The sequence below is a fragment of the Chiroxiphia lanceolata genome, chromosome 6 (genome assembly GCF_009829145.1).
Source record: "Chiroxiphia lanceolata isolate bChiLan1 chromosome 6, bChiLan1.pri, whole genome shotgun sequence".
Classification (NCBI taxonomy): domain Eukaryota; kingdom Metazoa; phylum Chordata; class Aves; order Passeriformes; family Pipridae; genus Chiroxiphia; species Chiroxiphia lanceolata.
The window spans coordinates 47,937,614-47,963,978 of NC_045642.1; the positions used below are offsets into that span (position 1 = coordinate 47,937,614).

Below are 26,365 nucleotides of genomic sequence, written 5' to 3' on the forward strand. Positions count from 1 at the left end.
GAAAAGCTCTGCAAAGGAAAGGACTCGGGACAGGATGCAAGGAAGAGAGAAGTGATTGAAACAGAACTAATTGCTGCCATCACTGGAAGTTTTCAGCTGTGACTGGAGACAGTGCTAGGTAATCTCACCTAGGCTCCCTGTCTCACAAAATGTTGGACCAGATGATCTTTCAAGGTCCCTCCCAACCTGGGCTGCTCTGTGCAGGATTGTGCAGGAGCACAATCAAGCTGATCCCCACTCCACGGCCCTTTCAGGGCTTCAGAGGAAACAGCGTTCTGATTTGATGGGAAAGCATAAACAAACACGGGCATAATTTGTCATGTTACTGTTCAGACACAGAGTAACTTCTACCTCCATTTCAGGAGCTGTCATTTTTTTTAAGAAGCACAGATTTAAAATATAAAATTCTTATTTCTCACAAAGCCTAATCAATTACTTCCACAGCAAAACCAGCATCACTTGGAACTGCAGCAATATAATAAGGCTCTTCAGAAGTGCTGTAAGGCCATTTAAAATTATACATATTCCCTGTAACATTTAAAATAATTTTATAAAGGAATAAATGAAGTGCAGCCTGAACTAAAATGTATTCTATCTTGTATTGTGGTGCTACAGGCAAACCCAAACCACAGGTTGTATGGCTTTGTCCAGACATAGTTTCACATGTCATCACGTCTCACCAGTTGGATGATACCAATTATTTTAGTGCTGTTAGTGACAATTATTTAAGTTTTTTCCTGAAAAACATCTGAAGCAGTTCTGGGTATTCAGTGGCTGCAGGTACCCTCTTTTCAGATGAAGATCCAATATCTGAGTTCTTAAGTCTCAAGAGTAGGGATGCTAAACAGTCTTTTCCATATTTCAGCATATTCTGTCTTATAAAATAAATATATAACATAACTGTATCCTTAAATTGTTACCATATTTCATATGCCTTCTCTAGAGTTTGACTAAAGAGTCTTGGAATAGAAGCCACTATTTAAACAATCATGTTTTGCCTATTCTGCCTTCTCTTATGATGATTGCCTGGATTTGGGTCAAAAGCAAGTAATCAATTACAAAAACTTGTTTAGAAGTGAGCTTCTTAGACAGGCATTATGGACACATTTTCATTTTTAATACACTTACAGTTCTATTAATAAACAAAAAACAAGTTCCTTTTGAATTTTCAAATATTCTGGTATATTTTTCATAAATATTTGTATTAAAATGGTCATCTGTCAAATTATACAAGTCCAAAATAGGTGCCTGATCAAGCAAAGATTTATCTTTTATTCACAGGATATGTACAGATGTTTGACTTAGTAGTTATATACACACACGCATACCAAGCTGAAGGAAATTACTGAAGTCTGCCAACTGGAGGACAGTGGAGCATCCATTTGGCAGATGTTTATTTCCTGTGCTGCTCACCAAACCATAGTTGGCATATACTGAACCTCTGCTGAACCCTAGGGAATGTAATTTCAAACAACAGAATAAGAAACTGGGCAACGTTCAGCAGGAGGCTATTTAGAGGGTATCCTTCTGTGGGAGCAAGCACTACTTCAGAGAAGTAGTGGATGCATTTTTGTGGGCAAAACGCAGTCCTTGATTCCAGAATACCTGCAGCTAGCAGAACTCCATTTTCATGGGAATTTATATTTAAAAAAAAATTAAAAGAAAGTACATAGTACCAACGTGCCAACAGAATTCCTGTGTGAAAACAAATGGATCTAATTGTTAGCTTTGGAAGTAGCTTCTGAACTTTCTCCATTTCTGCAGTCTTCTTTTAAATCTCTAATAGTAGATCCAGCTCTTCCATAGGTACCCTCACTCTCAATTCTTTTTCGGTCATTAGATCAAGTGTCTCTTGCACATCATCAGGGAAATATTCTACTGCATCCATATAGAGCACCTGAAAAGGCAACAAGAATGTTTGCTGTGCCATCTTTCTATCACAGCAAGAAACAGTATAAAGAAATAAGTAGACAGGCAACAACTCTGTAGCAAGAACATAAGAAATATATACTACTTTAAAATAATACAAACAGAATTAGTACTTCTACAGTGACAGCCAAGTAGATGCTTAATCAAGAGACTTCCAACTTTTACTAAATAACTTTATTTAAAAAGATAAAACAGAAGTCAAGAGGCACTGGAGCATTTGCAGCATATACAGACATTACTTGAGGAGTTGCAGGTGTTCCTCAATAATTTTCTATACTATTAACTATATATATTTTTATTTGCCTGTATATTTCTGGTACTACCATGCTCATGATAAAACACAGTCTGAAAGACTCAATCACTTCTAGATCACACAGGACTTATTACTGCCGTGCCTCAATGCAATGCAACACTTTTGTGTCCTGAAACACAAACAGCACTGAGTACTAACCATGTTTCCATTTCAGATGCATCTCTTATCTGCAGAAAATCTTAACAGTACTTCCTCAGCAATTTCTTCTTTCATTTGCATATAACTCAGTACAACAGCTACTAAAGTCTAACTTTTTTTCAAATACAGAACTTCATAAATTAGAATATGATAGGTTTACATGTTTTCTGTGCGTACCTTTGCCCAAGGACAGTTTTGAAGGGCTTTATAAAACAATCCTTTACTTTTTTCTTTTTTTCCTAGTGAAGCCTGTGTGAGAAAAAGAAATGTTCATAATTCAGTGCAGTAATAGCTGAAATAATGAAACAATTACCTCTGAGATACAGAAATGACTGCTGAAAAGCTCAGAGTTCTTCTGCTGCTGGGGAATCTTTATTATTATATCTTGTGGTAGCTATTCAATTTGTCACGTTACACTGGTTACACTCTTCAGATGTCTTTAAGGAGTTTCAGGACTTTACTTGTATGACAAATAATAGAACAAGAACTCACAGAAAGAACCTCTGCTGAGTATTTCAGTTCGAGTCAGTACCTTTGCCTAGATAATAATGCAGGAGTGCAGATTATTAACCAACATTTATATCTGATATGCTACACATACGCTGCACAAGAGCATCTTTGGTACAGTGCAGGTGATAATCCATTGGTGTTATGCACTGAAGAGACCACACATATATATGTTCTTACTCAGCAGAAGCTTGGTAAGGCTGAACCTCCTTACATATAAAAATCTATATCACAAATTAGTATCCGTCTGGAAGGAGTTAAAACTTTTTCCTCAAAGTATCCATTTAACTATGTCATACAAGTACAGAGCACACAGCTATCATGAAATTTAGAAGAGAAAGGCAGCAGAGGTCAGAGTGCTGAACAGTCTCCTTAGCTTCAGCCATCCCAGTTACAGATAGAAACAATTACACAATTTCTGTGAAGAAATCTTTTGAATTGAAAAACTTTGAAAAACACTTCACAAATGCAATTTTATGGCAAATCTAAAAAAGCACCAATTTCAAAGTACTGAAAACACACTAAATATTTTGTGATCTTTGGAGAAGAAGAGATCTTCCATTATGAATTTACCTTTTCTTTTGTTCTGACTACATCAGTACTGTTGCTAAAAATCAGCAACTTGTTCAAGTTTTAAAATATAGAAATTATTTTTCATATTATTGATATATTGGTTGTAGACACTTATGCTGTTCTGGTGCAATCAGAATCACAGAATCTATTAGGTTGGAAAACACCTCTGAGACCACAGAGTCCAAACTTTGAAAGAACACCACCTCGTCAACTAGATCACGGCAGTAAGTGCCACATCCAGTCTCTCCTTTTACTGAACAGTAATGAATTTCACTCACTCACAGGAAACCCAGGGCTGCAGTTCTGCAAAGAGCTTTCTGTAACATTCTGCCTTTGCATTCTTCACAGTCACTGAGGTTGGAAGGGAGCTCTGGAGACCGTGTGCTCCAAGCCCTCTGCTCAAAGCAGGGTCAGTGAAAGCAGGCTGCTCAGAACCACATCTCCATGGATAGAGACTACATAACCTCCAAACCACCACTTCCAGTGGTTCACAACCCTCACAGTAAAAAACTTTTTTCTGATGTCTAAACAGAATTTGATATATTGATTCAGCTTGTAGCTTTTGCCTCTTGTCCTGTCACTGGGCAGTACTGAGAAGAGTCTGGCTGTCTTCACACCCTCTTTATGAGGTATTTCTATACATTGACAGTATGTTACCAGGACCCTTCACTCCTCCAGGCTGAACAATAACAAGTGGACATTGTCTATCTGGACTTCAGTAAGGCCTTTTGATACTGTCTCCCATAAGATCCTCCTAAACAAGCAGCTAAAGTAAGATTTGGATGCACAGACAGCAAGACAGATGGAAAGCTGTCTTAAAGTCTGGGCCCAGAGGGTGGAGATCCATGGAACAAGTCTAGTTGGAGGCCAGTAATTAGCAGTGCCCCTGGGGACAGTATTGGGTCCAATGTCATTTAACATGTTTGTTAATGACCTGGCTAATGGTGTAGAGTACACCCTCAGCGAGCTTGCAGAGGGCGTAGCTGATACACCCAAGGGTCACGCTGCCATCCAGAGGGAACACAATGGGATGGAGAAATCAGCTGACAGAAGCCTCAAAGTTCAACAAGGAGAAGTGTAAATTCCTGCAACTAGGAAGGAACAACCCCATGCACTAATATATGCTGGGGCCTACTCAGCTGGAAAGCAGCTTGGCAGAAGAGGAACTGGGGGTCCTGGTGGACATTAACTTGAGCAGGAACCAGCAATGTGTCCTTGCTGGAAAGAAGGGCTAAATGGCACCCTGGACTCATCAGGCAAAGCACTGCCAGCAGGCTGAGGGAGGTGATCCTGCCCCTCTCCTCAGCACTGGTGAGGTCACACCTGACATCCTGCGTCCAGCTGCTGGCTTCCCTGTAAAAGACAGACATGCAGATACTGGAAAGAGTCCAGCAAAGGGCCACTAAGATGACATGGGCATCTCTCCTAGGAGGGGAGGCAGAGAGAGTGGGGACTCTTTAGCCTAGAGAAGGCTTGGGGGGTGAACTTATACATATATATAGATGTCTGAAGGGAGGCTGCAAAGAAGAGGGAGCCAGACTCTTTTTAGTGGTGCCCAGTGACAGGATCAGAGGCAACAGACAAAACAAATCACAGGAGGCTCTGTCTGAACATCAGGAAACAGTTTTTTACTGTGAGTGTTACTGAGCACTAGCATGGGTTGCCTGGACAGTTATGGAGTCTACAGGAGATATTCAAAACCTATCTAGACACTGTAGTAGACAACCAGCTCTAGGTGGTTGAACAAGATGACCTCCGGAGGTCCCTTTAACTTCAACCATTCTGTGAAGTTAAAAAAAAGCAGGATAGAGATTTGACTGAAATATCAAAGACCTTGTAATTTCCTTTCAGAACCACAAAGTAGGTCTAAATCACAGTCATCTTTTCTGATTTTACTCACATAAAAAATAATAATAACATACATCCCTACAATTTACTTCCTCTTTTCTTAAGTTTTTCTCCCCTGACAACTTACCTTTATATTGTAAGATTGGGTGGAATCCATCTTTTGACATTTTATGACATATTTTTATCTATGTAAGATGACAGACACAGTAACTTGCCTGCATCCATATTAAGACTACACTGTCAAAGCTATTACTCCTAATCCATGTGAATTACATTTTCCTTAATATTCCCAGCAATAAGAACCAATACAACTCACATATATCACCTTGCAAATTATAGAGGCATGGCAGCAGCATTTAGTATTCATTCTTTTATACAGGATTGCAGCTGTGTTCATGAGAATTCCAAATACAGTAAAATAAACCAAAACTGATAAGTCTTCATCTTACCATAAAGTTCAAATACATTCTCCACAGCAGTGGACAATGGGTACCATTTTCACTCTGAACTGCGTGTTCAAATAGAGCTACAATGCGATTTGTTAATCCAGTTTCAGGAATAGTACAATGTACTTCACCAACATCTGCCCTGAAACACAGACAAAAGAAGAAACAAGAGTCCTTTAAACCCAAGCTAAGGGACCACATCCAGGTAAGAGCGGGTAAAGAACAATGTACTGTCTCTGCAGCACTGTATATAGCCAGGTTTTTGTAATTCACGCTACAAATTCTGCATGTTATAAACAATATTTTTAGCACTTGCTAATATAATCAACACATTTTTAAACAGGAAAAGTAGTTAAAAATATATTTTTTTGTGAAAAATTCTTTTAGCATGGTCAAAAGTAATTTCTTTTTGAATACGATAACCCACTATCATATGACCTTAAAACATCTTCATTCAAGATAATTTCTTCATTCTAAGCTTGGCATAGCATCTCAAAACAAATTCAAGTCTGGGTCAGTAGATCTCCTGGTGCCCAGGCCAGTTTGTTCAAATTTACCCCATCATCCATGTAAGGCCATACACTGGTCTTCAATCCAGGCCAAAATTACAGCTCTGGATCTCAACCATGATTACAATAATAACTTTCGCCCAGAGATTCAAAATCCTTAAGTTCCAGGCACAACACAAAAGCAGGTATTTTTCACCAAAGCATTGATTTCCATCTACAGTTGATACAGAGTGGCTTGAGCTTGAAGAAACAGCCTGGAGCACTCACAGCAATGTTCCTTCTGTCTGTGTGTGCTTGCTTAGCCTGCCAGCTTGTCCCGCTCACCATCAACACTTGGCTCCTAATCTGCCTCTTTTTTCAAGGGTCTTTGAGGTAATTTGTCCTCTCATTTTAACCTTTGCCCCAAGGCAAAATTATGAAATCTATTCTGCATGGAATCAGATATTTGAAGCCTTCTTCCTAACACTGACTTCCATATGTTCCTGTTTTACCTTTCATGTTCATTTCTTCATCTGAATTCCGTGCACTTAAACAAGCAGAAATACAAGCCAGAATAGGAAACAGTCACATACAGCACAGACATTTTCTTAGTTTGTCACAACATCACAAAACATTAGTTTTATGCATGACTGACAGGCCACTTATCTCCCTGTTGCAGTAGTTCAGCTCTGCTCTTGCAGCATCCAATTTGTCCCTTACAAATATAACCTACAGGAAAGGCTATGCTAGCAGCAAAAAATCTGGAAAGGAACTCAACGTCAGTTTCCAGTAAAAATAATGAAAATCTATCATAGTGTCAATCTGTAATTAACAGTAAATTGAAATCCAATCCTCCTTTACAATTGATGCCTGTAGAGTTCTTACTGCAATTTAGGATGACACAGAGTGACAGCTCAGGAATGTCACTATCATGTATGAATGCCTGTTGCCCGACTGCGGCAATCAAAGCAGTGGATGTGCCCTCATTTCAAAGTATATTGATAATTATGTAATTTCACCAAGTGTGAATATTGTAAGTTTACAGCTATGTAAAACTTGCAGATAACACTTTACTAGAAATCTGTTGCTATGTGCAGACGCAAACAACCAAGCTGCCCATGTTATCAGATATGTAGGTAGCAGTGGATAGATAGCTCCAAGCAACAAGTAGACAACAGTTAAGAGACTAAGCTCTAAGAATGAACACATACCTTGTTCCCCACATTTCCTACCCTTTCCTCCTTTCTCAGGAGCAAAAACAAAAATCACAGACCACTGCAAATTAAGAGAATTTCCAGCCTCTTCTACCTAGCAACAGCCCCACATGAAAACTAAATTCTCAAGGACTCACTATGGAAACAGATCTGCCACAATTGTATTCTGTGATCCAGAAATAAAGTAGAGCAGCCAGCTCAGACAGAAACTGCAGCATAGCTCTGTATTACACTCCTTATTGCTGAAGCATTATAATGCAGCAGTTTCTAAGCTCATAGTGTCTACCTTGGCCATCTACGCAGGCTTAGTTATTTAAAAATTCTTTAAAGGAATGTGTACCACCCTGATGCCAGTAGCAAGTAATCAAACAAAGCAACACAAAAGCTGGTCCAGTAGAAAGGACATGAGGGTATCCCCTAGGGTTTTAATTCTATTCAAGATTCTGCTACTGACTCCCTGATCAGCCTTGAACAAAAAAATCTTCCCTAGTTACAGCTTCATCTGCAAAATGAGAACTATGACAGCATTTGCTCTCCTCTATTAAGTTATCAGACAGATTTAAAAAAGCATAATTGTAAGGAGCTGCAAGGTATTACCTCTGGACTTTCTCTGTGAGTTTTTTTCTCATCTGCTCTGCTTGGATTGCAAACAGCCATGGCTCTAAAGAGTTAGTAGACCTTGTGACATTATCAAAAAATCTTCGTGCTTTGCTAGCACTGTGAGACTTTCTTTGGATGTGGATGTATGACCTCCAAAGAGACTGGTTGCTAGGATACCGTTTCAGAGCCTCCGTTAGTGCCTCTCGCAGAGGATTCAAAGGATAAACACTAATTTTCATGTGAAATCTCAGTAAATTTGTATGCAGCAGCATGACAGCTTCAAGAGCACTGGGAAGATTTTGAATGCCAAAATTCTCTCCAGTTTTTTCACATTTCTGTGGACCAGAAGCTTCAAGTTTTTCTGAAGCCTGTCTATATATTAGTACTGCAGCATCAATCCCAACAGTCAAATACTGGAACAGTGCATAACAACCAACCAAGTTAACCAGCTGATCAGCATCACTGACCTGATCCTGATCAGAAACTGGCGTTTTACTTAAATAATCTTGCAGTGCATGCTCATATGTTTTACGAGCTTTCAAGACATTCACAGATAACACTTGTCCACTATAGGGCACATATGGTCCACTTTCAGTCAATTTGGTCAATATATGAACAGCACGTGACATAACAGCCCCTTCTATACTTTCTAGCAGTTCCACTTCCAGCTGAGCATAAAGCAGGCTGAGGCTGCAGAGGTGGGCACTCTTCAATCCTCCTGTCCCTGCTGTGCAAAGAGCTGTGTCAAACACCTTCCTGGCATCATCTGTGTTACCAAGCAGCCATTCTAGGTAGGCATAGAGTTTCCAGAGAGTAAGGTTGTTTCGGTTGTCAAGTGCTTTAAGGAAATTCTTGGCCAGCTTTTTACTCCTCCTCCCTTGTGCTTTTAGCTTCTTTTTCTTTTTTGCTTCGAGACATTGAATCACCTGCAGTGTAAATAAACAGAACAAACTGTGAGAGGGGTGGAAGAAGAAAAGAGAAAAAAATCCTCACTGTAATTTTTTACTTCATTACTGTGTTCTGTTTTCATATTGTTCCATATTTCACCACCAGCCAGATCTGTTGCTACTAAGTACTCTAAGTTGTCACAACTGACTGTTGTCAGCTCCCTCCAATACAGCCAAATTACACACACTTATCATTCTTACTCCTGCTGCTGACATTAAGTAATATCAAATTTCACTCTTTTAAAAGGCCAACTGCTCAAACACAGAGCTGCTAACCTGCAACGATTGAGAAAGGAAAAATAAATTATGCATCTTATGACTAGCAAAACTAAACCCAAGTAGCTTTTCACAGCAGGAAACATTCTGACAGACAAATCTGGAGATCGGATGGGAAGATTAAAGGACAGGAGATCTTCTGGTCAGGTAGTGTTGAAGTAAGAGACAGGGATCTCATCCATAAGGAAACACAATACCAAACTTTCTTAAGCATTAGGAAGACAACCCAGATTCTCTGCCCTTCTGTGGGTATTTATTAGAACAGTTTTACTTGAATAAATCCATATTCATAGAATGTTAAGGGTTGGAAGGGACCTTAAAGATCACCTAGTCCCAACTTTCCCTGTAGCAGGCAGGAACACCTTCCACTAGACCAGGTTGCTCAAGGCCTTATATAACCTGGCCTTGAACACTGCCAGGGTTGCAGCAAGTGATAAGGTGTGATATCCTTCAATAACACTCCAGATGTAACTTGTATAGGAAGTAGAAAGTTTCTTGATTAGGTGCTTCTACTATGGTATTGGGGAATTATGCACTTAGCAGAACAGTTTGGTAAAACTACTTGGTTGACTCACTTTGCCCTGTAAAAAACCACTTGCGACCATTCCTGTCCAGCACATAATGTATCATATAATAACATTTATCCAAAACTTTAAAAAAGTTTGCTGAACGTATGCCAGTGTGTAACAAGTATTGAAGAAAAGGGTTTGTCAGTTTGCTTTTTTTTTACCCCCAGTGCAATCTTAATTAGCATTTCCTGATTCGAATACTTAGTCCTGCAAGACAATTTTCATCAATATTTATTCTAATTCAATATAAACATTAATACAGAATAAAGCCACACATCACAAAAGTCATTATATGCAGACTCCTCATTACCTTATATATTTCATACTGTAACCAACAAACAGACAGATTAGATTTTTCCTTTCCTGTAAATATCTGGAATAGAACATGGAAAACATTCTGTATGAACTCCTCTCCTTCTTTACAGTGGCCTATCTGACGTCTCCCTCGTAGCATTGTGTCCATATGACCAATACTGTTGAATCCAGAAAGTGGAAAATCAACAGAAGTCAGCGGTTTATCATCATAAAGCACACTGTCAAAGATGTTATTTTCATCCATGGCAATATAGAGACTGGAAGGAAAGAGTTTACTTGTACATGGAACTCCTAGGAATTGCAAAAATGAGTACAACAGTTGATGTTGAAGATTTGGATTTGAAAGACGGATTAAAGATGGTCCAAGATCATCAAATAACACCTAAAAAAATCCAAATTACAAAACTCCGTTAGTTTAGGCAATCGAATAAAAGCAGTAAATCTGTAACTTATGTAATTAAAGAACCTTTTCAAGTCAATAAAATTTAGAATTACTATTAAGTGGTATTAGAATGTGATTCAAAATAAAAAGAGAGAAGTAAAACAACAATATGGTTTTCCAGTCAGACTGTTACTTTGCTATGAAGAGATTTCTTCGCCCTTGAGCATTAAAGACCTCCACAGAAAACTTACACAACTATCTGACTTAAAGGCAACAAAACCTTTGTTTATTTAATGCCTATATCTTCTTTGTTTATTTAATGCCTATATCTTCTTTGTTTATTTAATGCCTATATCTTCTTAAACACAAGATTTCTGTGATATTTCCACAAACAGATGCCAGGCATCACTGAACAGCAAAGACAGTCTGTTTGCCTGCAGACTTTCCAAAGTTTACCATGAGCTTCCTATGGATTTGAGAAGTCTCAGCATAAAACCTCAGGTAAATTTGGAATTTCAAAAAAAGAAAAGATCTTTCTTCCAAATGAAGAAAAGTAATACTCTTCTAACATATCCACTAGCAATGAATTCAAATTAAAGGATAATTAGTCTTATCATCTCCCCTTGTTTTATTATATCATAGTGACCTGTCTTTCTGGATCTTCACAATCTTCTTCAGTTTCCTTTTTGGTTTTGTCTGGCCTCCAAGGTAACCAATGCCTTGCTTCACGGGAATATTCAATATCCAACCAAATATGCCACTTGGGGAGAGTTTTATCCTTTATTTCTTGATCCTCATCTATCTCTTCATCATCCTCATCATCTAAAATCAAACCAAGACACACACACACAACATTATTAAAGAAAAATTAATTCACCAAATCCAAAGGTCAGACACGACACACAATTTAACTACTTTAACAATGTAAACAAATACAGTGCTAATAAAACAGACACAAGACAGAGTTGAGAATTTCCACATTACAGTTCTGGGTTTTGACACCAACTCTGTAAGAGTGGGAAGTTTCCAAACTTTTAGAAACTCTGAATCAGTGTCAGCACTCAAACTTTCTCATAGAGGAGAAAACACTGATGGGCTGTGGACCACTTTTATCAATAGCAATTTGCAAGCAACAGCCAAGAGTCAGTCATCTTTTTGTGCAATTTAGGCTCTTCATACCTAGGTATAAAATCTCAAATATGTTCTATGAATACTTGTGTGCATAAAACATTTTGAGAAAAACACTGTATGAAAAAGTAGTACTTCAAAATTAAACACTGCAAAACAAGCTTGGACATATTGTTTTAAAATACCTGGTATTTTCAATATTTTCATTAATGTGCAATTGAAACAACCCAGGTAGTTAAACACACACACAAAATGAAGTGCTTAACCATATCCACTTTTATGATAATCCTTCTGGACTATTAAATAAAATTTTCATATTTTTCTTGTGACAGCAATATATTAATTCTGTGCAGAACCTGTAGGCTAACGGAAAGCTTGTAGAGATTTTTCTGACACATTTTTTCTTTCTTGTTGTTGAGGAAAAAATAGCCCTCCAAATTTAATGGTTACCTGCACTTATTTTTTTTTTTAATAAGAAAATCGAGCCATTTCTACACCACCTCCACATTCTTGATCCTGACATTTGCCATTAAATAGGTAAAACACTCCCAATCCCAGTTCTTATATTTCAGGTAAACCAAACAGGTGGTTGCAAGATTTTTACCTTCTATATATTTTTTGTGATCAGTAGCCTCTCCCTTAGCCAGCAACTCTATGAGAAAACGACAGCATTTCCACGCTCTAACCAAAGTTTGATAAAACCTGGCAGTTTTAATGATCACACTTGATCGTAGATTGCACCTGAACTTTTGGAGTTGACACATAAGGGGAAAAGCACTTGTATGTGCCAAGGAAATTCTATCTTAATCCAGGGACAAGGGAAGCGCACGATCATCTTTCAGTTCCTTTGTTTACTAAAAGCAGAGCCAAACTCGCTTCATTAGAGTTGCTGCAGTAGCAGGAACAGCAAAAGCAGAGACAGCTCATCTCTGGTCAGACACATTCCAGTCCCCCGTTTCCCCTCACAATTTATCTGATTGAGAACTAGTCCTTGGCATGAAGGGAAGCACTGTAGACCAGAAAACAAGGTGAGACTAAGCAGCAGGGAGGCATTTACTGCATCAATGCCCACCCAGAAGCACTCCAGGCAAGTGAAAATGGAATTCCTTCATTTTCTGCATCACAAAAAAAAAGGAAAGGTTTTCCTCCTACTTCTACTATATCTTTGCTTAAGAAACTGAAATCTGATTCTAGAAATAGGATCATTAATCTAGCTATCCTTGAGGCAACTATCATCTAATCATGTAATCCCACCTCATCTACCAATATGATGAAAGGGTCTCAAATGAAGTAGATTCCTTTCACTTTTAGTGGGCGCGAGTGTCCACTAACTACTCACGCTTTTAGCCTTTTCAGCAGAGTGGCAAATATGCCATCCTCTGCCTTAATTCTCATCCTAGGAAGGACAGTAATATTCCATAAACAATACTGTACAACATTCAACACATACTATTCCCTGTAAAGTGATAGACATTATCTTAATCTCCGTAAATACTTCTAAGAACTTCTACACAAAAACATGAGAAGAAACAGCTTATATCATTCTATCAAAATGTTTAGGAGAACACACAGACATAAAAATACACATATTGACACACACATACCATCCTTAAGAGCAACCCATCCACCCTTTTCTTGTTGGTGCATCCATGCTTTCCAGCCTCTTGCTCCTTTTTCTCCAACTCGTGGTTCTCCACTATCCCAAAAGGGTTCAAAGAATTCCACCTGTTGTTTCAGGCAGGGGCAGCCCAAACCAAACAGAGAAAAATCATTTTTACTGCTGTACAAACACCACCTGAGTCAACTTAGGTTTTCCAGACCCTACAAGCATCTATCTGGGTGCAATTGCTGTACCTGAAGACTTGTTTAGATGCTGCTTAAGATTCAGCAGGGACAACTCAGTACTTCAGTTATGCCTGTGACACATAAGGACTGTCATCAGCTCTTCTCGTGAACATAAAGATTGTTTTTAAAGGTATTAGGCTTTAAAGATAGCAAAATACTTTTGCTATAACAGCCTAATGTCCTATATGGATCCTTCAAGGATAAAGATCCGAAGTCCCCAAGGCCTGGCTTTCAGATCCCAAATCTCCCCTCCTCCCTAACTTCCATGGGACTACGAAGATTTTGGCTAATGGAATGATAACTGAATCACATACCTATGGTCAAATCAAAATGTTACAGCTGAACATTAATATGACTGGACTAAGGACAAGAGGAAAAGATCAGTAAGGCCTTTAATTTCTCAGATTTCAGGGTGGTCAATAAGGTCAGGGCACTTTCCAGTGAATCAGAAGTCCAGGGTTCTAGTCCTGACTGTCACTGCCTCTATGCAATCGGTCATCTCTAGATTCATCAATTGTATATTTTTATATACATCTTTGTATATCTGTTTTGTATATCTTTAGCTCTAATGACCATCTCTCTCTGATTACACGCTTCTGCTGAGTACTAACCCTTGGCCTGGACACTGAGATGTGACTGTTAATAGAAATATTAACAATAAAATTTACTCTAAGAAAAATCAAGCATCAACACATCAGAAAATGCACAGCTTACAGCAACTGCAAAATCTAATTCTGCTCCTCATGGATTTATTCTTTGCTGCAAGTGAGAAAGTGAACTGTGAAAACAGTGCAGAAACAAGTAATTCCAGACTGAGTCATAACGATTCTGCAAGAGAGCAGAATGTGTGATCAGCTGTAAATCTGGCATTTTCCTCTTTTCAAGAACTGCACTTTCCAACCAAAACACTGCCCTTGTAAATCAAGGTTCCTTTTCATCCTGCTTTAAGATTTTTTAAATACTACAGATAATCTTGAAGTTTTTCAAATGACTGGAACTATAACTCTGTATATGTGTATCTGTGCAACTATATCAAATCCCACGTGATAGCTATGACTGAACTCTTAACTTTTGGCTCTTTAAGAAGACATCACAATTATTTAACCTTTAAGATTGCTCCATTTGTGGGTAACAGCACTAACTGAGAGAACAGAAATGGAGTCTCAATTGTGGTTTCTGGGGAAGAAGGTGAGGTAATGGAAGCAAACTCAATTTTTGTTCTCTGTGGTAGCTCAGCTGTCTAAGTGGTGGCCCTCCCTACCACTCATTAAAAATGAAACAGTTCCTAACAGTTCAGTGGGATGATGCTACTGGCATCTAAATATTATCTTACTTATTATTATTATTGGGGTGCATGTCCAACATTCTCCTGAGCAAACTAAGAGAAAAAGTATTTTACTACTTTAGCATTTAACACAATAAGCTGAACAGAATTACACGGGTTAAATAAAAGGCACTTGAAAGCATGAAGGTGTTCCTAATGGAGGCATCAAATTAATGAAAACACGCAACAGAGAACCTAAGAAATTTTTTCAAGAACTGTCTAGAAGAGAAAGAGATTTTAAGTCATATCAGATTTCTCCATCAACAGTAACAAAACAACAGCATTTCTGGGGAAAAGAAGCAGGGCAAGCGCTAACTAGACACAGACATTGGTCAGTTAGTTCTATTTTTTCCTATTTTTTTATTTTTTTCATTTTTAATTAGTAAAAAAGAAGTCATGAAATGACTGGTTATCACACTTATATTATATACAGCAGAAGTAGCTGTTTGGCCTGCAGTTCCAGAGAATCCACAAGCATTTTTTCAAGGAAAGCATCACCTTGAAGAATCACTAAGTAAGTGGTTATCCAAAATATTTCCCTATGTCCTCAAAAATTCATCAACGTGTTCCTGGTACTGCATTCTCTGTAATAGATAAAGACACACACCCATTTAAATGGAAATTGCTACCTGTCCCCTTGTTGGCAGATCTTTTACACTGTCAGGTTTAAAGAAGGTGAAGTCAATCAGAGCCTGAAACAAAGACACTGCTTTCTCAGAATGGCCAGCCTGTCTCAGAAAGTGGCACTGCTGGATAAATATAGCTGTAAAGTAAAGAAGATAAAATTTTAGTATTTCAAATTAATTTTGTTGCTAAATATTTTATTACAGCCCACATATACAAAATACATACATGAATTGCTGTAGTGCATAATTGTTTTGGAACAGTATCAAAATCCAAAACACAGGGAGTAACTAGCACAAATGCCTGTCAAAACTGTCACAGTTGAGTTAACTCTAAGACTGCCCACTTTAAATGTACCAAAGAGATGACTTTTTATTCATGCTGGACATGCACTGTCCTTATTGAGGAAAAAGACAGACACTGGTCCCAACTTCAGTGTATTGAACACCTGTCAGTGGGTCACAGCCCTCTTTGAAGATGCTGAGTGTTATCACAATGCACACAGTAGCTGATAACAACAAAAATCCTCTTTGCCTCAGTTTTGCATGAGACAGTTACATTAGTAATATTTTGTTAATATACCATTTTCATTCCAACTGTCACTCCCTTTTTCTTCACCTTTACATAAGACATGAGTTAAGAGAAGTCCAGTCTTTTAGTCAAGGTGTTACTGCTTAAAAGTAGAGAAGAGCCCTATCCCTTGCTCTTCAACAAATTTTATTTGTAATCACTGCCATATCCCTACTGCATACGGAGCCTCAGCCTCAGCTCAAAAAGGGGAGCAAAGCCCCAGTTTTTCTAGTCATATATTTGCAATGAGAGTCTTAAATGAAACAGCTGGAAAATAATAGGTATTATAAACACCTCTATTAGCAGGCAGCTCAAGAACATTTCAGAGATACTTAATCACTCCGAATTACACTCCAGTTTTAACAAAATAGAGGCTGTTCAAAAACCTAATTGCTTTAAATCATAATCTTAATTGGCTTGCAAAAAACCCGCCAAAACCCATAAATAAAGACTTACATAAGTCACCCACAGCTTTGAAACTAGTTCTTCAAAAACTTTTTTCTTCACTAAATGCACAGGCTTTGGAGAGTTTTAAACAATCAAAATATTTATGTGTCCAGATACACACATGCAACAACATAGTTTAGAATCAACTGCTCCTAAAGATCGTGCTATTTTTTAATAAGAAGTGGAAAAAGATTTACTCCTTTCACCTGTATTCAGATGTACATCAGATGTGTGCACATAAAAACTTGAATTCAGCTAGAATATACAAACCAGGCATTTAATCCAATCTTTTTCTGCAAAGCCAATGATTGTTTCCAATAACGAAGACTCAGATTTCTAAAAATATTTAGACAACTAAAACAATTATTAAGCATATAACAGAATCTTCCAAAGTATTTGAACCAATTTAGGCACTGTGTTCAAATGACATGGAAAAAGTTGTCCTTTCCTAATCTCAAAACTTCAAAGAGATGAACTTTGATTAAAACAGTCTGAATGTAGAGAATATCTCACCAGGATTTGCTGCCAAACTGATGCCAAAAATAAATTACAGTGTAAGATTTTCTGCATTATAAAAAAGAAAAAGATATTTAAAGAAATTCCAAGATCAGCATTTTCTTTGCGGTAAAAATTGAAAATAGAATGAATACATACTTAATTCAGTCCATGATCCTAAGACACTTCTGCAGCTGAACTGACTTAAAAGATAAGGATGTTTCTTCCAACCAGCAGATATAACTTGAAAAACAGGATTCCCTTTACACAGCAAAATTTGAGAATGCTTTATCTTTATCTGATTAACAATTCCTACTAAATTTAAAGAATTAAAAATTTTTATCTCAAAATTTATGTAAAAGCTGATCTATCATTTTAAATTCAGCTTTACCTTTCTTAAATTTCATGTTTAAAAAAAAAAACCCATCCACCCATTTCCAAGTAGATAATGCTGTGTATTGAATTGAACACTAGATGGCACAGTATGCTGCTATTTAAAATTAGAGCTCTTATACTTTGTCCTTAGCAAAGGTCAAAGGTTGAAGATACAAGCCTACTGTATATCTGTAATACTCCTCCTCATAATTTATTTGTGAAACAATCTATCTTAATGAACAGTCTGCTAATCTTCCTTACTCTCAGTAAAAAATCAGCCCAAGAATTATATAGTTGAGTCATTAATAAAGAAATCTCAAATCAAGAAGTCTCCCACTGGAATTTTCTCTACTTCAATCATAGGAATTCCAAAGGGGAAAAATGAAATACTTGACAGTGTTCATGAACAAATCACTCTAGGCTTAATACAGTACAACAGGAAGTTATTTGTGTTTCTGTTCCACTCCTAAAGTTGAGTTCATTTTCATTTTAACCTATCTATGGATGCTGCCAGCAAAAAAGTACTTCGAAAAACATCAATATAATATTAGTGAACTAGTTAAAGGAACTCAAAAAATCTCACAGCAGTTGACAAACAGTTTTTAATGAGTCACATATGTTCAAATGTGTGCAGAGAAACAAAATTAAAGAAAAACCTTCCTGTAGCCAAAAATAGATTCTGAATAAAACATTTGTCCTGAGAATCATTTATCATGGTTAGTGTACAAAGTGACCGAAGTGTTGGAAATTAGAGACAGTGGAAACAATTAGAAGCTATCAGGCTGTATAATATCCACCTGCCAGTACAGGATTTTTCCTTTGCAGTACTTTTTCCAGTGCTTGATCCAAGATGAATCAGTCAAAGACCAAATGAGATCTGAACACCTGAAACTAATTTGTAAACCCAGCATCAAAATCTCTAAGTCCAGACTGGACATTGCAAAACAGACAGCATCACTGCTGAAACAGCAGTTACAGGACTCAGATAAAAACAGGAGGCCACACATTTAAAAAAATGGACTCTTTCATCATAGTCTCTTGTACATTGAAAAAAAATTTTAAAAGGAAAAAAAAGGCAAAAATATTCATGATGACATTAATATTTCGCCCTCCTCAGTGTACTCATTGATTAATAATCACAATGACACTCCAAGGTAGAGAAGCAAAATTGCAACGGGATAGGATAAGCCATTTAGCTCCAAATAAATTTAAAGACCATGCCAGAACTGAGCATGAACTCATTTCTTCCCTGGATCCACTCCAGCATCCTAACCATCTGACTAATTTTCCTTCCAGGGATAATTATATAATCAAGTGGTAGATATATGCATAGAATAAATACAAAAGACATGTTCACATGGTATTACAGTTTAGAATTCTCCATTTACAAACTCGGGTGGCTCAAGAAAATTTCACATCAGACTTGTCATGTTCCTCCTCTTTTCTGGATTAAAGTAATTAGCTGTAAAACTTTGGAACAAGAGATAATTGTTTTGTTTTTTTTTTTCACAAGATACCCTTTCAAAAGCGCATCCCTTGGCTGTTGGCTGCGATTCTCCAGTCCTGACACTGCACTATAAACCACTCAGCACATTAGACTTTACTGGATGTTGTATCATAAACTCTCCTGGGGAATAAAAAGATCTGCTATATCCATATTTGGTTGGAATATCTCCTTTAATTCTCAGCTAAGAAATCAGGATGCCAGGCATTCTGAAGAGAATACATAGGAACACGATACATAGGAAAGTCTATTCTTAATGTAATTAGCTCCTATGAAGACAATCTGACCATAATATGAAACAGAAAGAACCTTACCCAGCATGGCTTCTTCTGTTCCAGGCAGAAGAGGATGGGATACCATGCTGCCATCCTGTACAGCTGCCAATGTTGTCAAACATTTTCCATAGAGACTATTGATTTTTGAAACAGAAAAGGTAGTGAACTGACTTTGACAGAACAGAAGGTATTTCTTCCACATCTCTGGATTATTGGGATGCAAGAAAATCAGCTTCTGCCATTCTTTGATCAAAGCTGGTGGTTCCCAGAACTCTGTGCAAAGCTTCAGCCTGGCAAGTTTCAGATCAACATTACTGGGATTACTTTCAATTGCCCTCTCTAATATAGCCAGTTTCTTTTCTAAGATTAACTTGAGTGATTTTCTTCTTACTTCCTGCTCTCCCTTACTGGCATAAGGGCTAGGTCCTCTCATTAATTCATCCTAAAACAAAAAGAAAAATCATTACAACATTAGGAAGAATCATCACTAGAATCACAAGAATACTGACATTTGTGAATATGAATTAGCAATTCATTCTTCATCGACAGAAAATATACAGTACCAAACAAATGAAATTACGATATAACGTTTATGTATTTATTACTTATAATAAGCAACAATGTCTATTAGAATACATACCTGAAAAGAAACAAATTCCATCCAAGCATTAATATCTCTTGGGTTTTCTCTGACTTTCTTGTTATGTTCTTCCACTTTTGTCATTAGGATGGGGTTCATGTTTATCCCAGGCTCTTGAATTGTTTGCTGTGTATTTACAGATTCATTGTCTGCACTCTTGTGCCCTTTTCCTTGTAGCCACACTGCAGTTGATGGATCATAAATCCCAAGAGGATTTACCTCTCTTGTGTCAGAAGAATCATCAGTTTCTGCTTGGGAAACTGGTATAAAAGCAGGTGGGTCAGATGGACAATCTTTATTGCAAACAGGAATCCCATCTGTGTTCAGCATCTTCACATTGCTCTTTGTAAAGTAGCGCTCAGGTTGAATCTGTACTTGCTTCCTTTTTGATGTAGAACTGTCCCAAGTTATACACTGCTTCTTCACATCTATGCCAAGGCAGGACTCCCCTCTCCTTTTATACCTTAGAAGGGAAAATACAATGAAACGTATTCTAAAATACACATCAGAAAAAAACACCTCCTTCTTGAAAGCAAGCATGGAAGAAATACTTGCATTCAAATTGACCCAAATAACGTAGGCATAGACCTTCAAAAGTTTAAGAACCTGGTAACTTTCTGCTTATTTAAGAACTGAAGTCTTAATATGCCAATTTATGCCATCACATTTCTAATATCATAATAAGCTTCCTCTGACTTCAACAATATCTGTCATACTCAAGCAGAAGAAAAAACATTTTTCTTCCTATCATTTTAAGCCAAGTAGAACCTGGAGAAAGAACAACATACAACACCATTTAGGGCTACTTAGATTAGACTATTTTCAACTGAAAATCAGACACCATTAGTTCAGTCCAGTAACTTCTTTCTATGTCCCTAAGCTCCTGTCCATTTTATATGCCAAAAAGTGGACAAGGGTGTGGAGAGAAAAGAAAGACCACAATCATAAAGGCCACAATAGTCCTATGGATTAAGAAAGGAAAATACCATCTTCAAATATTACCAAGAATGTCAGTGGCAGATATAGTGACATGTAATGCTAAAATAATACTTTTCATCTCAGAAAACAGCTGACAATCCAGAGGTGGTAGAAAACTGAAATTAATTGTAACCAGGCAATTTTATTGCAAAGGTATATAACACTACAAAAATATAACCCATAAATTCTCCTTCTTCCACAAGTAATTATATACATTATTATTTTATATACAGTAAACAATTTTCAAGAAAATCAGGAAATGTACATAGACAGTGCATGGGCCAAGTGTAGGCTCCTTTAGATGGGCTTCTGTGTTAATGCAGGGAAATGTTCTGAAGGGTCATCATAGTACCAGTAACTCACTAAGGATGTTGAACGTGCAATTTCATCTATACTAATTTGAAATGTAGCATTGCATAAGACTAACACCTTTTGGTACAATGTCTGGGTGACTGATCTATCACCGAATCTGTTTGCTAAGAAAGTACCTGTACCTTTCATTTTTTTTTAAACAAGGATATCAAACTAATCAGTACCTTCATTCCCCTTTCAGACATAGACACAGAACAATAAGAGACCAAAAGGGGTACTCACCCCACGATCTATAACACAACCTGTGATTCCTGACCTCAAATCATACCTTTGAATCTGATCCATTCTGCCACCATCAGATGGCAGTTCTACAGATTCACATGCCTGCAGTTTGCTACACAGACAATGAAAATCACACACTTTATACCCATTATTTAATGCCATCTTTTACCTTTTAAAATATTTATGCAAGAATCATAGAATGGTTTGGGCTGGAAGGGGCCTTAAAGATCATGTCATTCCAACCCCATGGACAGGGGCACCTTCCACTAGACTAGGTTGCTCAAAGACCCATCTAATCTGGCCTTGAACATTTCCAGGAACAGGGCAACCACAACTTCTCTAAGCAACCTGTTCCAGTGCTTCACCACCCTCACAGTAAAGAATTTCTTCCTAATATCCAATAAAAACCTACTCTCCTTCAGTTTAGAGCCATTACCCCTTGCCCTATCACTACATGCCCTTGTAAAAAGTCCCTCTCCATATTTCTTGTAGGCCCCTTCATGTGCTGGATGAAGCCTTCTCTTCTCTAGGGTAAACAACCCCAGTTCTCTCAGCCTTTCCTCACAGGAGAGGTGCCCCACCCTCTATAATCAACTTGGTGGCCTCCTCTGGACTTGCTCAAACAGGTCCATGTCCTTCCTGTGCTGGGGATTCCAGAGCTGGATGCAGAACTCTGCATCTGGTGGGGTCTCACCAGATCAGAGTAGAGGACAGAATCCCCTCCCTCGACCTGCTGGCCACACTGATGCAGCCCAGGACACGTTGGGCTTTCTGGGCTGCGAGCACACACGGTCAGCTCATGGCCAGCCTCTCATCCACCAGCACCCCCAAGTCCTTCTCAGTAGGGCTGCTCTTGATCTGTTCATCCCCCAGCCTGGACTGATACCAGGGGTTGCCTTGATCCAGGTGCAGCACCTTGCACTTGTGAAATCTCATGACGTTTCTATGGGCTGACTTCCCAAGCTTGGCCAGGTCCCTCTGGATGGCATCTTGTTCTTCAGGAAAGTCAACCGCACTGATCAGCTTGGTGTTGTTGGCAAACTTGCTGAGGGTGCACTTGATCCCTCTGTCCATGTCATGATGCCATTAAATAATAGCACTGGTCCCAGTACAGATCCCCAAGGGTCATCTGACACTGGTCCAAAGGCAAGTCAAACTCTGAAATAAACTATTCAGTTATCTTTTCTCATCTTCTATATCAGAATGTCACAGCGAGACTCAAGTTAATAAATCACAAGATAGTGATGCTGTGATAGTTTGAATACCAATAGAAAACAACATTTTGTACCTTGCTATGTCCCCACGATACAAGGATTTGTAGGTCCAGTTTCCAGGGTCTGGTTTCTTGTCTATTCTGAAGGTGTCTGTTGTGAAAGCCTGGACATCATCGAGCCAAATAGAGCAACTGCTGGTAAGATTTGATGTTTTCTTACCTAGACTGTAGAAAAGGAGGAGGATATTCTAAGCATTTGTGTACATATTCAGCATTTACAAAACCCAGGAAACATTACACTTCTGTAGTTCATAATAATTTAATTTACTCAGAGTCATGCTACGTAATCCACTATCTCACAGTCAGTCCCATACTTGGAAAAAACAAATTAGAAATACACTAATCGGACCATCAAACCAAAACACAAACACTCCCTGCATTTCCAAAAACTGAATTTACAATTGGTAAAAATAAACAGATTTAACCAATCAATCCAATCAGTTGCCTGGCAAACTGTAACCCAAAAGCTATATATTACTACTTCTAAAATTTACTTTTGTCTTAGTAAGATGTGACAATTAAGAGAAAGAGGACAATCTGTAAGAGGATTAATTACACTGATTAGCTGTAATTCTATCCATGTATTTGATAAAACAGTGTGCATCAAAGTGGTTTCTGGATTACAGTTATACAAATGAACTTAAGTGGAAATTGCCACCTGCCTCTGAGCTGTAGACAACTGTGAACTTCCAATATGAATTCATGGTACAAATACATGAGTTTTAGAGTCTTGAGATGTTTTCTAAAATTTCACAAGACCTTTCACATTCAGAGCAATTTTGTGGTTCAGATTTCAAAACCAGTCTCTTGAAAATTTAAATTCTCTCAGCATCAACAATTTATGGAAAGAAGTAAAAACAGACACCATGAAAGAACTTCAACACTTTCACTTAGGCAAAGCATGGGCTGGTTGGCCCAATCCAGCAAACAGCTTATGAACCAGGCCCAGACAGCCCTCCAGCAAAAACGAGTGATGGGACAGAGCAGAATGGTTTTAGCAACCAAATGATTTTTACTGTCCTTCCTGACTATCAACCTGAGCCACCCCAAGCCAACAAGAGAGTTCTCACAAAGGAGGAGGCTAGCGTGGCTAGAGATGTCAGACAATACCTGCAGTACCACTGCCACTCTTCCACAGGGAAACAATGTTACAAGCCCTTGGCACAGACACACGCCCACAAGCCTGTGCATTTGGCTCCTTGTTCATCTGCCTTGAGAAAAGTAGTAAACTGGGGGAAAGTCAAAGTCTACATGGACCACACACAGTTGTAAGAACAACTCCTCAATGTCACCAAATCCTCACTCTATCCCTGGCAGTACCTGCAATGCTGTGAATTAGAGCCAGAGCTGCTGATGCCAAAGAAAACACAGGAACTAGGCAAACAGAGAGAGGTAAAATGGCTGCTCAAGCTAGCAAACATGACGAGAGCCAGGGAAAGGTGACTTACACAGCCAACTGGAGAGCAACACTTTGAAATGCTCAAAACCCAACAGCCTGAGAAAAGCACAGCCAGGTATGCCCAACCTGGATACTCAGTGCATCCACAGAACCTCTTTCACTGCTTAAAGATCATGATAGTCACTACATACCTACATCTGCACTAACTTTAGAGCACCTGGAATTAACAAAGTAGATCTAACAAAACAATTTCAGTACCCTTATAGATGTACTACAAGCAGGAAGTATGGAGCATATGGAGTAATAAATGCCTGCATATAAAAGAAATGTTAAATCATACAACAAACTTTGTCTTAATATCAAAAAAAGGAAACGTTAATTCTGTGGGGAGGAAGTTATATTACAAGGCAAACTCAACCATATATTAAGAGTTCTGCACTAATTAAGAATGTTTAATGTAATCCCACTCCAAACTCTCCCAAAAGAAGGTCCATGAAAGGAAACAAGATGCTTACAAAAACAAAACATATGCCTCTACATGTCTTTAAAAATGTATTTCATTACCACCATATCATGCTTTGATCTGCACAACAGTACTGCACTGAATATTTTCGCCACAGTTTTTCAATATGATTAAACAAGTGGTTCTAAATCTATTTTCATTGCTCTGAATGCAGGCTTAGTCATATACAGCTTAGAAAAAAATGGTCAACTAGTGTTAAGAATTTCAGTTGAGAAGACAAGCACAGGAACCCAATGAATTTCCATCTCGCACAGTGTTAATAAATAGATATATACATACTTTGCTGCTGCTTCCTTTTCACCATTTCTACCACTTCCTTTGTTCTTGATGTGCTTACTGTCCACGTCCAATTCGCTGCTACTGGAGTCCCCTTTGGTTTTCCTTTTTGTCTTCTTATAGTGGTGATGCTTTTTCTTTTTTTTTTTCCTTTTCTTACTTCCCTCTCTCAGACTCTCATCTGTATCACTTTCTCCTGACAACTCAGATCTTGAAGAAGTCCTGCTGGGGAAAAAAGTATATACATCTATATATACACCTTTATATCCAAGTAGTAAAACTGTTAAGAAACAGCACCATAAGAAAGTTCAGAATCTTTTACCCCTTACCTTTATTATCCCTGTATTTTTTGGAGAAAGTAGCAGTAACACATACAATGAAAGTGATATAAATCTGTATTAAATAACAATTATATTTTTCAGCTGTTGGAATTACTGACAACCAGTCTTAACATCTTAATTGTCAAGGCATTTTGATGTGTGATCTGTATAAACATCCACCTGTTAACATTGCCAAATTAAAGAAGATGACTGAGCAGATAAAATTTCCTAACTTCACTAAACAACTTAGGTCAAGTTAAAAGACTGAGAAATCTTTCAGGGTGACCTGTTTCTTTACGACTTATCTAAGAAATATCAAAAACACACTTTTAAAATCACTTCCAGATTAGAAATCCAAATCTGACCAATTAAGGTACAATTTTTTATAATTACTGAACTAATGTTATCATATAATATAATAACACTATATGCAACAGACAACTGACTGAAAGATCACAAAAAAGGACAGTTTTGGCAAAACACAGGTATACCACCATACATACCACATACACTCCCATACTTAATAATCAAATGAACAGTGGAGGTCTTCTCTATCCCTTAATTAAAGCACAACCTCTTTTTAAACTTTTTTTTTGTGCAACCTTCCAATGAAAGAAAGGAGTGACGAGTCTCAGTATTCCTAATATACCAATAAAAGAAACTGCAACATTTCAGAAGTAAGGCATCTCAAGTAACAACCTTTACACAGTTTTTTTAAAGGACACTAAGAAAAAAGCACCCATAGAAGAACCATTAGCAGGCCTTTAAAACAAACACACACACACACACACACACACACACACACACACACACACACACACACACACGCTCCTGCAAAACAAAAAACCAAAACAAATCCCCCTAAAACCACCAGCTAGATTGGAGCAATTAGTTTTTATGGAACTGAGATAAAACTGACTGGTTTTTATTAAACCAAGTACCCTAGCAATAGGCAAAAAAATAAAAAATTCCTCTGCACATTATTTTTTGACAAAGTCTTTTTCAAAGATAAAATTAATATGGTGCGTTTATTATGTCATTCTATCTGAATGGTAACTTGCAAAATCCTTAGTTTTATGACATTAAAGTCCTGACAAGATTTGAAGAAATATATGCAGAACATAGGACTGATAAGCAGAACACTGATTGCATTTCAAACACACAATATATGTACAATATATGTAAATGCAAGAATACATATACAAAAAGATGTATTCAGCTGTGCTTGGG

General features: G+C 37.8%; 1 protein-coding gene across 3 annotated transcripts in view; it reads right to left on the bottom strand.

Annotated features, from left to right (window-relative positions):
* Positions 1-1,158: 1,158 nt before the first annotated feature.
* Positions 1,159-26,365, bottom strand: part of NRDE2 (NRDE-2, necessary for RNA interference, domain containing) — a 31,675-nt gene continuing 6,468 nt past the window's right edge. The window contains exons 3-14 of one of the 3 annotated variants that reach the window (XM_032690253.1): positions 24,819-25,037; positions 22,633-22,782; positions 19,773-20,235; positions 19,172-19,574; positions 15,472-15,605; positions 13,278-13,398; positions 11,192-11,367; positions 10,159-10,545; positions 8,054-8,982; positions 5,758-5,896; positions 2,558-2,629; positions 1,159-1,897 (exon numbers count right to left, since the gene is read on the bottom strand). In XM_032690253.1, the coding sequence (XP_032546144.1) occupies positions 1,772-1,897; positions 2,558-2,629; positions 5,758-5,896; positions 8,054-8,982; positions 10,159-10,545; positions 11,192-11,367; positions 13,278-13,398; positions 15,472-15,605; positions 19,172-19,574; positions 19,773-20,235; positions 22,633-22,782; positions 24,819-25,037 (3,319 nt within the window). In that variant the 3' untranslated portion in view covers positions 1,159-1,771. Of the gene's footprint in view, positions 1,898-2,557; positions 2,630-5,757; positions 5,897-8,053; positions 8,983-10,158; positions 10,546-11,191; positions 11,368-13,277; positions 13,399-15,471; positions 15,606-19,171; positions 19,575-19,772; positions 20,236-22,632; positions 22,783-24,818; positions 25,041-26,365 lie in introns of those variants that run through there. The other 2 variants (XM_032690252.1, XM_032690254.1) reach the window with 2 other exon arrangements.